The 12,453-nt window shown below is 38.9% G+C and overlaps 1 protein-coding gene across 1 annotated transcript in view; it reads left to right on the top strand.

Moving 5' to 3' along the window:
- Positions 1-222: 222 nt before the first annotated feature.
- Positions 223-12,453, top strand: part of LOC121364564 (macrophage mannose receptor 1-like) — a 31,839-nt gene continuing 19,608 nt past the window's right edge. The window contains exons 1-14 of the mRNA XM_041487947.1: positions 223-358; positions 2,184-2,582; positions 3,836-4,009; positions 4,903-5,067; positions 5,373-5,489; positions 5,726-5,869; positions 7,213-7,395; positions 7,584-7,738; positions 8,504-8,617; positions 9,318-9,433; positions 10,235-10,383; positions 10,809-11,011; positions 11,390-11,511; positions 12,305-12,392. Coding sequence (XP_041343881.1) covers positions 298-358; positions 2,184-2,582; positions 3,836-4,009; positions 4,903-5,067; positions 5,373-5,489; positions 5,726-5,869; positions 7,213-7,395; positions 7,584-7,738; positions 8,504-8,617; positions 9,318-9,433; positions 10,235-10,383; positions 10,809-11,011; positions 11,390-11,511; positions 12,305-12,392 — 2,190 coding nt within the window. The 5' untranslated portion in view covers positions 223-297. The remainder of the gene's footprint in view (positions 359-2,183; positions 2,583-3,835; positions 4,010-4,902; positions 5,068-5,372; positions 5,490-5,725; positions 5,870-7,212; positions 7,396-7,583; positions 7,739-8,503; positions 8,618-9,317; positions 9,434-10,234; positions 10,384-10,808; positions 11,012-11,389; positions 11,512-12,304; positions 12,393-12,453) is intronic.

Genomic DNA, 12,453 nt, shown 5'->3' with positions numbered 1-12,453 from the left:
GAGTTATAAGGTATGTCTTAAAATCTTACCTGTTACACCTTATATTTCCATGGCAAACTTTTATACAGTAGAAAAACTAGCTTAGGAAGCAAAGTTTACTCATTAATGTATTATTTCAAAATTACTCATGTGACATGACACAGTTCCTTATTTGAAGCTCAGAACTTCCCTGTATCCATCGGGTCTTAAAAAGGGTTTGTTAATCCATTTCAGTGCAGTGGGGTTTTCTTGCAAGGCACTGACTTGGTCTTTAGGACCAATACGAGGTGAAGGGAAGAAAGGAGTGAAATATTTGCCATGTCTCTCTACTTGCAGCTGATTTTTCTTCTCTCCATTAGTACATCTCTTCAAATGTCTGGTAAGTCTTTGTCCTCTGCTTAGTGTGGGGGTTTTCAAGTTCTTTAACATGTGTTCTTGTTATCTCCCTTAGTGGGCAATGAATTTAGATCTAGTCACAGCATATCATTTGAAAATGAGGTTTGGTGATGCCTGCATAGGCATTCTCTTTCCTTAACCCAGGTTTCAATGCGGTATATGAGTGAAAGGAATATGCCAGCAGAGGTGGCCATAACCTTGTCAGTGCTGATTCTTGAGAAAGCTGAATGCAGACAAAAGCTGACAAAAACTTTACTCCATTGGAGGATAGAAGAGTTCAGTACAGAGCACTTCAGCTGAGTGAAGTCTCAGCATGCACAGAACTACTGGCTGATGTGTGCTTTGAGTTTTTGGCCGCTCTTTTAGACCATAGCATGCTGATCAGTGAATATTGAAAACTTGTTTCCAAGCCGAGAGCTTTAGGAAGGACCTTAACATCTCTCATCCATTAGATTTCACACCCTCCTACTGCTGAGAGGAAAAAAAAAAGACACTGTGTCTTTTCCATGGCAAGTTCCCAGCTAGAGAACTCTGGAAGTCCAGTACTATTGCTTGAATGGCAGCAGGGACCATCCAATGCATCAATGATGTAATCCACCACAGGCAATTCCTTCTGGGCATGCTTTTGGGTGAGACCAAGCCAGCTCTATCCCATCCTCTGCTAACCTGCCCAAGAACCACTGCAGCCAGAGAGCTCTGTCAGGGAAAATATTATCTGGCTTGTTCTGGTCTGTAGCCTTTCAGAGCAACAATACCAAGGCTGCTCAAGCACTCCCTGTCAGCTTTGGGATTGGAGGGTTGTGAAGGCCCAGTTAAGTACGCTGGCCTTGGCAAGAAACCTTGGGTAAAGGTCAATGGCACTGCCCAGTGAGTTGGGTGATGTTGCCTGTCACCTAGAAGGGAGCAAAGGGATGCAAGCTGAGATGCAAAAACAGTGAAGATTTGGAGGAGGCTTTTTGTTGAAGTGGACTTTAAGAAACAAAACCCTGATGTTCAGTGTCTCACATTTCTATTTACAAATCTAGTTATTAATAGCACTTAGGACATTGGTGTACTTTAACTGTTCTTAGAACTGATGATGCTGCAAGTTGTGGCTTCCCTCCTGAGAAACCTACAAGTAAAACTCTGTGAAGAAATGAATTTTTGCCCAGCTGCTAAAAATTTCCAAGATAATTAACCAAAAAAGAAAAACACACTTTCTTGGTGAGCTGAAAACCAGTGTTTTTCTGGACCAAATATAAAAATTATTTAATTTTGAATATGCAAATAATTTTAATAGCTCTGAAGCAAAAAAGTACTCTTACATGCAGAATTAAAGCCCATTTAAATATGATTTTGTGGAACTTTGAAGAAATGATGAAATGTAATGAAGGTCATTTTTGACATGCTTTTTGAGACCACTGTGGTTTCAGGAGGGATATGAAGAAGAACAATATCTATTGAAAGAGCTGTATATTCAGCTCTTGTGTTTTTTCATTTTAAGAATATTTTCATAAATATCCTTCATATCAGTGATTAACTTTGATTGATTTATCTCTCTGTGGACTATATATACTATTTTGGGGTTTTTTGGTTTGGTTTGGTTTTGTTGGTTGGTTTGGGGTTTTGTGGTTTTTTTTTTTCTTTCTTTTTTTTTTTTTTTGTTGTTTGTTTTTTTTTTTTTTTCTTTTTTTTTTTTGTTTTGTTTTTTTTTGGTGTTTGGTGGTTTTTTTTCTTTTTTTGGTGGCAGACTGTCATATAGCAACTAATTGCCTTTATCTCCTAAGAAACCTCTCCTCAAGTGTTTGCATTACAATTTTATTTTATAGGTAGGGGAATATTTTCAATCTATAATGAAGATAACAAGCTCTGTGCCCAAGCTCAGAACTCTAGCTCAGTCATAACCACCACGTGTGATGAGCATGATGAGTTTCAGAAGTTCAGGTGGGTCTCTGCCACGCAGCTGCTGAGCGTGGCACTCAAGCTGTGCCTGGGAGTGCTCGCCAAGGACGACGAGGCTGCCGTCACCTTGGAATCCTGCAACAGGACAAACGAACTCCAGTGGTGGGAATGCAGAAATGAGACACTTGCAACCCATGGCAAGGATTTGTTTCTCAGCTATGGCAAGGGGAAGGGGAAGAAAATGAGGCTGTCCAAAGCATCCAGCAAAGGGAGCAGGTGGAAAATCCATGGAAGTGCAGACAGCGTGTGCTCTCAGCGCTATGAGGGTGAGTACTGAAATTCCATCTCTATTTCTTGGTGACTTGACTGCCCCTTCCTACAAAGCATGCCACTGCCTTCTTGACAGGCAGAACCATTATCATAGGGTGAGTCAACAGAGGAACTAATTATAAATAGGATGTAGAAATAAAAGGTGAATATATCAGTATACTCTTCAGCAAATATAGCTGTATACATTTCTGCATAACTTATAAAGGGCAATTCTTCCAAATGATAGAATAAAAGGCCCATGATGCAAACATAAGGAAGAATGGGAATTCTGTTTGTGCAACAACAGCAAAAGGAAATCTATGACTGCTTTTAAAATGTCTGATCAATTTGTAGAAGAGATGCTTGTGTTATATTTAGTTTTTATTATTGCTTTTATTTGTTTGACCATTAATAATCTCTAAGAAGTGAAAATCTAGTTTAGATAGAAGGAATCCACACAATTAACATTATTTACCTAGTGTTTTCCAGGCCTAGTAAAAACAAAAAGTAGAAAAAAAAAAAAACAAAAGGAAAAATGGTGCAAAATGGTTTAGGATGCAATGTTTTATCATCCTGGAAAAAGACCCCTAGAGAGTAAGACCTCCTCTTCCTACAATTTTATGACTCTTGGGCTACGTAGAAAGGGCATTCAGGATCAAGTAATCAATCTCCTTTCTGTTGTGACACTGGTATGTTGGGAATTTAAATAACAATAGAATAAATTTTTGTTGTACACTACAGCTGTTGCACAGGAACCAAGTTTGTCATAAGTTTATACAGACAAATCAGAGTGGAGAGTGATGGAAGGGTAACTTCCTAGCAGAGTCCTTGCAAATTTAAGATACAGTTTCCTCTCATAAAGACTAATAAAAATGTTGTGATACCTCCTTTCCAAGTTTTTTTCAATAATGCAGGGGGAAAAAAAAAGAGAATATATATATTATCTAAGGACAGAAGTATGTATGTCATGGGAAAAGCTCAGTCACAGGGACCTCTGACACAATAGTCCAGAAAGCAATGGCATGACAAAGTTAAACAGAAATTAGTTTGAGGCCCAATTAAGTGTTTGAGAGTCTAAGTTCTGAATGTTTTGCCATAGCCATACCTGATTGGCACAACAGCCCTTTAGAGGTTTGGAGAAACAAAGAACTGGTGTGTTGAGCCCTGCATGACTCAGCTTTGCCTGATGGAAAACTGGCTGTGAGCGTCACTGTGGTGAGCATCTGATGCCAGCTGACTGTTGAGTATTGATGTCTGCTTTTCTCCATAGATACCTATACCCTGGGAGGAAATGCCTTTGGTGCACCCTGTGTGTTCCCTTTTAAGTACCAGGGGAAATGGTATGCTGAATGCATCCCTGGAAGGGATGATGCAGACTCCCTCTGGTGTGCAACTTCTCCAGATTTTGATAAAGACCACTTGTTTGGAAACTGCCCACTAAAAGGTAATTTATTTATAAAAATCTCAGGAGAGCTGTTAAGAAAAAGTGTCATCCACTGTCATGGTCAAAATGTTCTTGGGATGTGGAAGTAGCATTGGACAGTGAGCTGAATTCTGGCTCATCTAGTTCACTGGTGAGCTGTGCAACAAGGACATGAGGCATCAACAAGGACATGAGCCATCTGTTCTGCACTGCCACTGTCCTACAGTGTCCCCAAGACTGGTACTCACAGGGAGTATTCTGAGGGTGGTGACTGGGACTGACGGATAAACAAAGGGGAAACCCCTAGGACTTTTGTCTTCCTTTTCAAGACAAAAGGAAGTGCAGTGGATGAGGAAGGTGAGATTTATCAGGAGACTGTGGTGGGTAATGGATGGAGGGCTTTAGTGAAGGGAAGGGGGCAGGACACACTGAAGACAGTGACCTTCACCTGCCCTCAGTGCTTCCATACACAAATTCCCTGCCCCTTCATCCCCAATTCACATGTTGTAATTTCTGTTTTATTGGGTGGTCTGGAAGAGCATAAGACCGATCTCAAGGTAAGAAATGGGTGTGGGGACCAAAACTTCTATATGGTGAAGAGAGAAATACTCGTAGAGGTAGAATTTATCAGTGAGTGGGTTAATGTGGACTGAAATGTGAGAGAAGTAGATGAGTTACATAAATAAAGAGGAACGAGGTCAATGTAGAAAAACTAGGTTTGTAAGGATAAACAATTCCTAATGTGATTGAAACATTTTTAATACTGAATGGACAAAAGTATATTTATGTGAAGAAAAAGGTATGTAAAATTATCAAATCACACAGTTATATAGTTTTAGTCTGAAGCAAAGATTTTATTTTCTGGGTTAGTAAACATGATTATCTTGTCAAATTGCTGGTATCATCTTTTCTAGACACCACCCACAGAAAGTTTTGGAAAACAAATCCTGTGACAGAAACACGCTATCAGATAAACTCAGAGTCACTTTTGACATGGCACCAAGCAAGAAAAAGCTGCCAGCAGCAGGATGCAGAATTATTGAGCATCACAGACCTTCGTGAAGAAATGTATTTATTAGGTAAAGTAAAAATACACTAAAATTAAAAAAAAAAAAAAAATAAAAAAGTACTGTTTAAAATGTAAGTCATATCCAAGGCTTTAACATGGACACTTATATTTCTCTCTTAAAATAGGTCCCAGTGACATTCTTACAAGAGTTGTTCTTCTCACAGAACCTTATATTAAAATAATGAAAATAATCTAACTTATACTAAAAATACTAAAAAAAATATATCACTTGTGTTTTAAAATATTATTTCAAGTTTTGTTGAATAATTTTAAAAAATCAGTGGCATTTAAAACCTGACTGTTTTGGCCATTTAGGGCTCACTAGTGACCTGGGCGTCAATGCAAAGCTCTGGATTGGTCTCTATGATGCACTTGACAGTGGCTGGAAGTGGGCTGGGGGAAGTCCTTTCAGATACCTCAACTGGGCTCCAGGTAAGTGCACTTTTCTTAAATGATGATCAACATCTGGGTCAAAATTTCCTCCCCTTCTCTCTCCTTCTCTCCTCTTCCCATCACAGTGATGCTCCCTTGTCACACCTCTTGGGATTTATTACTCTAGAGAAAAATACCCCTGTGGCTTTGCAGCTGCAAAGGTCATGCACACACCCTCCTGTGAAGAGGTGAAAAGTTTCATTGTTAACAGAGGGATTCTGTTGCTTTTTTTAAAGGAAATCCCTCAGTGGAATCTGGAAAAATATGTGGGACCTTCCAAGGTAGGAATGGCAAATGGGAAAACCAGCTGTGTGATCGGAAACTGGGATATATCTGCCAAAAGAGAAACACCTCCTTGGATTCTTTCACCATTGCCTCAGGTACGCTGGTCAATAGCTAGGGCTGCTTTTACAGTCAGTGAGAAATATTGTGAGGATGTCATACATGAAAAGGGAACATATTGTCAAAACACACTGCTTACACTTGTTGGCCTGGGTCAAATATTAAGAAGACTTTAATTTTCTGGCTCATTTTAAAGATGATGTCTAAATGTTGTTCATCATTTGGAAAAGAGCCCAGGGTACTGAAGAATGCAGGATTAGGTGTTTAGCCATGTTATCCAGACCATGAAATATTGATAAAATCAACTGATCTGATATACACTCTAAACCTATGTCCTGCTAAAAGATGTGAGCTAGAGTTCATGCTGCCCTGCTCTCTGTGACCCTTTTTGTTCTATTCTGAAAGGAAAAAATCAGACTATGCATCTGGAACATTTCCGCTGTGGAGCTCTCTTTTTACTTGAGGCAGATTAGGTCTTAGCTATGTGAAGAAATAGGTGCAGTTGCTTAACTGGGAATTCCCAGCGCACAACTAACTTCACAGCACCTCGCTCCCCTAATCTATGAGTATCTGAGATTATACAGCTCAGGGGAGCATGCATATCCTGTATCCTTCTGGCTGTATCCAGGCAGCTCACTTGAACAGGTTTCTGACCCTGCTAACCTTCAAACCATGTCTGGATGTTGCTCAGGGGAATGTAATTTGCGCAGGTCCAAACCATGTCCAGAGAACATCAGACAAAGCAGTTGTCCACACACTAATTCTGGGCACACATCCTCCCCTCTTCAGTTTGCTCTGTAGGTGCAGAGCATGGGAACTTTCCAAGCAATGGAAGATGGGCTGGCCATACTGAATTCATACCAAGAAATCAGCGTTGAACAAAGTGTGTGGCATTTCTGTGCAGCTGGAATGCCTGGTATAACATTTCTGGTACAATGTGGTTGTGTCTGGACTCTCTGATATGATTTGGGCTGTGCAGGAGCTCCAACTGGCTCCTGAGCACCTGCTGCTTCCAGAAAAAAAATATAAACAGCTACAGAATTCACCAGGATAGAGTCCCTGAGTAGGAAAAGAGGCCCTTTTCTCTAGAACTTGGCTGTTCCCAGCCAAAGGAGGAATTGAATGAGAATTTGTGCCCTGCACATTTGCATGCCAAATTACTCAGTATTTATTTAATTCTGTAAAACAGTTTTTTTGGGAGCTTGAAGGACAAATAGGAGGGAAAATTTTGTATTTTAGTCTTTGTACCCTCAGATTTTGGCTTCTCTCCTCTTTCAGTATGTGCTCCAATATTTCAAATTCATATCGGTGCAGGTAATTTTTTTTTGATGTAAATAAAACAATGAAAAAGAACTTTTCATTAATAACATAATTCTTTTAGGTGATTCAAAGCATTTTAAATGCCCCAGGGAATGGGTGGCCTATGCAGGTCATTGCTACAGAATTTATAGAACACCAAAAATATGGAAAGAAGCCCAGTCTTCCTGTAGAAAAGAGGATGGAGAGCTGGCGAGCATTCATAATATTGAAGAGTACAGTTTTACAGTGTCACAGCTCGGGTACAGTGAGTATTCCTGAAGATCGCTTTCTTTCTTTTTTTTTTAATCTGGGATTATGCTCTTGCTATTATTCATTTAATCATTATAACCATGGTCTTATTTTTTTTTAAGTTCTTCAGTCAAAATTGGGTGTGAGATGTAATTATTCCATTCTATGATATATCCATACCTACAATTAACTTTGTGTTCCCAGAGCCAGATGATGAACTCTGGATTGGTCTAAATGACTTCAGGGTTCAAATGTACTTTGAATGGAGTGATGGCACACCTGTGACTTATACCAAATGGCACCATGGACAGCCAACCCACACTTGGAATAAGGCAGATTGCATCCTTATGAAGGGACAGGTAAAAATACCTTCCCCCTTTCATACTTTCTTCCATCCTTTTGCCTCCTAAAATGAAAACGTTCATGATTAAAAAGAAAAAGAAATTATGAACTTGGTTTAATTTAGGATATTTTACTGTGGAGGGATACTTAAAACCAGATCTAGAAAGCTGTGTGATGCACCAGAAGCAGTGCACTGCATGGAGACTTTGTCTTCTCTGAGACAATTCCCATCTGAAATTGGTTGAAATCATTCATCATCCACATGGAACATGACTGGTCATAGACAAATAGATTCTTGGAGCACAGATATTCTCATTTTTTCTCTAAAACTACTAAAATATATGAGTTTTAGAGTTACTTTGGAGGCACAAACCCAGATTTTATTTTGCTTTCTACTCATTATTAAAAAAAGGTGTAATGTTGTGGAAAAAGACTTACACAAGACATTTTTTCATATTTTATGTTTGGTTTATCAAACATTTCCTTGCCATAGTCATCATTATATGACCATAATAGATGCTATGCTGGTGAGAATAGAGAGGAACCTAATGTTTCTTTCCTGCTCTCCTCAGTCCCTGAATCTTTAATACCTCACCTCTGAGGAAATGTGTCCCTTACTGTATGTATTTGTGAGTTTTAGAGAAAAAAAGAAGGCAAGGAAGAGAGCTGAAACAGTCTCAGCCATAGGAACACTGAAGGGTTCTTTCTGAGAATGGATATTCTTGTTGGACCTGAACTGTCTCTAGCTTTCACTTCTCTTTATGGTTTCTTACAATATTTAGGATGGATCCTGGGCTGACAGTGCTTGTGAAATGAAATTTGGCTACGTCTGTAAAAGGAAACCCTTGGCTGAAGAAGCAGGGGAGGCTGAAATTACTTACCCAGGCTGCCAGAAAGTAAGTGCGAAACAAAAGCAGTAAAAGGTGATTGGATATTACTTTCACTCCCATGATAATAACTATGATGGAAGTAAATTATTTTGACTGTTCTTGGTGGAGTCTAGAAAACTGCTAATTTCATATGTATTGATACTTAGACCGATAGGGAAACTTCTGCTTTATTTAACTGAAATGTAGATTGACTCATTTTTTTATTCACTTACAAGTGTATTTCACTCAGCTGTCTCCTGCTGCAGAACTGATCACTGCATGCATAAAAGCTGCTCTCTGCAGAGCGATCTTTTCAGGGTGTAACACACGAGTCAAGGGTTGTATGCCTCCTCAGTTCTATCAGTCTGCCACAGGAATCAGGAATATTTGAGCTGACTGTTTTGCAGATTGTAAACTCTTGTAACAGCTGCTTATGCACTGAGAAGGCAGAGGAAACTTTACACAGGGAGCTGCAAAGTGGTTGTGGCTGCCAGCCCCAAGGCATTACCACGGCTCACTGTTTGCAAAGACCCCTGGTGTGTCCTGTATCAAGGGACAAGACATGGAGTTATGGTCACTAAAGCGATGTTTGATTATCCTCCCGGTTCCTTTCTTGGCCTTTGGGATCGGTTTTGACTTGGGGTGTGGTACTAATGTGGCTTTTGGAAGTGCACAAAGCCATGCGATCTGACAGCCTCTCTGCACATCTCTGCTTCTACACTGCCAGGGCTGGATGAAGCATGGCTTTTACTGTTACTCCTTGGTGCAGTTGCCAACAACATTTTCAGATGCAAAAAAAGTTTGTGAAGAAAACAAAGGTTACCTGGCTACTGTAAGAGACAGGTATGGAAACACAACTCTCATCCTCTAATGTATATAACAAGGATGGATGTGCTGAACAGAAATTTATTCTTACCTAGCAGTTATTCATAATGTCTATCTAGTGTGATACCAATCTTTCCCAGGAAAATTTAAGGTAGAGCTGATGAAGTATTTCATAATACATCAGGGGCTTTTAGGTCATCAATACAAACATTCAGGCTATTGTTACTACACACACTGTTGTCACCTCTGGAAATTAAAAAATTGGGTCACCTGCACAACTCCAGATTGGCAGATTGTTTTAAAACTTTTTGAACTAAAAATAAACAGATAAACATGAAACTATTTATTTCTCTCGGATTCAAGCTTTTCAGCCTTTTTTTTTTCATTCTTTGCAACAGCCAGATCTGGATGAATATTAGAATAAAAGATTTTTTTTTTCCCCACAGTTACAAGATTTAAAGATCTAGAAGCTCTTATTGAACTTTATCATAAAGCTCAGTAAAACACTGTAGCTCTTATTTATACAGAATAAGAAATATATACGCATTACTTTAAGTAATGGCTTGTGTTCATTGCACAGTATAAAAGGTGAATAGAATCATCCTAAATTCTAGATATAATTTACTTTGGCAAAACATAAGGGAAAAATTATTTAGTATGATAATTATACCTATAGAAGTAAGATAATTAACCGTGCTTCACTTCATTCGTACTGACAAATCACCTTAGCCTTATCAGATTTGCTACCATTAACTGTTTGAAGAAATGCACAAATTCTGATAAAATGTGATACAATAGTTTGGTGCTTACTCTTCGCAGATATGAACAAGCTTTTCTGACCTCCATAATTGGATTCAAACCAGAAAAATACTTCTGGATTGGTCTTTCAGATGTGGAAGAACAGGGGACATTCAGGTGGGCTAGTGGAGATCCTGTCACCTTCACTCACTGGAATGTGGGAATGCCTGGTAAGTGCCATGGGGCCATTGAGTTCCTGCTCTGGGGAATGACAAGGTGAAGGTTTGAAAGCTAAAAAGTGGTTTAGGAACTCTCTGCATAAAGCAGCAAAAAGGATAATGCTGCTTTCTATTTGTGCTAAAGGGATAGATCAGGGATTGCGGCAACTCCCTCTAGAAGATCACTTGGGACTGCACAGGTCTGTGGGTATCACTAGGTGTTTGTTGTTTGATGGGTATTTTTAAGTAACTCCTAGCATAACATAAAAGAAACTTACATTACAAAAAATTTTTAATGATTTAATAGGAAGGCATACGAGCTATTGTGAGCCACTGGTATCCAAACACAGCGGGAACAGGTTACTCTTAAATAAGCAGCAGATATTTTGAGAAGATGTAGTCATCAATAAGATTTAACAACTTTATGTTTTATGAAGGGGAGGAGACAGGCTGTGTGGCCATGGCAACAGGACGTTCAGCTGGATTATGGGATATTTTGAACTGTGAAGAGACAAACACGTTTCTCTGCAAGCAGCTGGTGGAGGGAGTCACCCCCCCTCCTCCTCCCCCAACAACATCCCCTCTCCTGTTTTGCCCAGAGGGATGGCAGTCTGTTTCTCAGAGCAGCTTCTGCTTCAAAGTAGGTGTTTCGTTTCTGAATGCAAATGTTTGCCATTTAAATAAGAATATATTTTGTTCATGCATGGGAAGTGGATTTTACCCTGCCTATTTGACAGACAGTCTGTGATAACGTGCCCAGACATCCCCAAGAGGTATGGTTGGGAATGTTGGAAAAAATCTATATGTGTATGAAGTGAAGTTTGGAGCCACAGGAACTCTGAGATGACAGGAAAAGCAATAATCAAATTTGATAGACAACCACAGGTCGAACGGTTGAACAATTAAATAGTCAGTAATAGAATGAGACCAGAAGATCAGAAGCAAGATAGAAGCACATATTTGTGTTTTTAAATATCTGTAATATACAATAGAGTATTTAATTGCCCACTTTCTATAGATTTTTCAGGGAGGAAGGGAAAAAATGCAAACGTGGTTTGAAGCAAGAGATTTTTGCAGAACTATTGGAGGAGATCTTGCATGTATCCACAGTGAAGAAGAACAAAACCTGATAGCTAGACTGTAAGTATCTGCAAAGTCCATCATTTAAATGGAAGAAGAAAAAATTTTAAAAAGTACTTGTCTGAAAGACATAAAGGATTTCTGGTGATCAATTTCTACTTTACAAAAATGGTGTAAAAAGTGGCAGAAAAAAAAATGGGTAAAAAGAGGAAAAGGTTTTCTTGACATGCCTCTGGGAAGGTGATGCCATAAAAAAAAAAAAGGGTAAAAAGAGGTGAGCAAAAGGTTTTCTTGACACGCCTCTGGGAAGGTGATGCCATGCACTAAAGTTGCCTGAACATAAACAAAATTGAGAGAAGTATCATCAAAATTGGTTTTAACTGAAGTTAATTCAAAAAGATAAAACAGATCTTCTTACCTCATTTGTAGCTGATCAGTAGATAAAATACTCTTGATTAAAATAATGTTTTGTGCTGGTTTCCTACCTTAAGTAAGGGGCAAAATTGGAAGACTAAGAAAAGCCTGACATATTGATATGCTTGTATAAATGTGTAAATCAAGTCCATGAGTGCCTAAGCAACTTAGTGGAACCAAGACCTTTAAAAATATTTTCTTTTAACTCAGTTTTTGTGGACTTATGGCATTTGTGATCTTTCCCATAAAGTTCTGTGTTTCACTGTTTCCGGGCGCATGTAGTCCCAGGCTGGTTTTCCCCACATGACAATTAAATGATTACTTTTTATTGTCTCAAATTATACCTAGAGTATCAAGTGTGCTGACAATAATGTAATGCTATACATTCCACTTCTCTATTTCATGCTGTGTCTGATTCTCTTTATTTGTAATCATTCAGAGACAGAGGTTATATTCACTATTCTTTCTGGATGGGTTTAAGTGCCTTGGACTCTGATAGTGGATTTACATGGAGTGATGGCTCACCAGTGAGTAAATAATTTGCTATTTCAGATTTTTGACCCTTTTTTAAAATGTCTCTCTTGGCAG

Source organism: Pyrgilauda ruficollis, unplaced genomic scaffold (assembly GCF_017590135.1).
Source record: "Pyrgilauda ruficollis isolate IOZ18807 unplaced genomic scaffold, ASM1759013v1 scaffold12, whole genome shotgun sequence".
NCBI lineage: Eukaryota > Metazoa > Chordata > Aves > Passeriformes > Passeridae > Pyrgilauda > Pyrgilauda ruficollis.
This window is presented reverse-complemented; position numbering and strand designations above follow the sequence as displayed.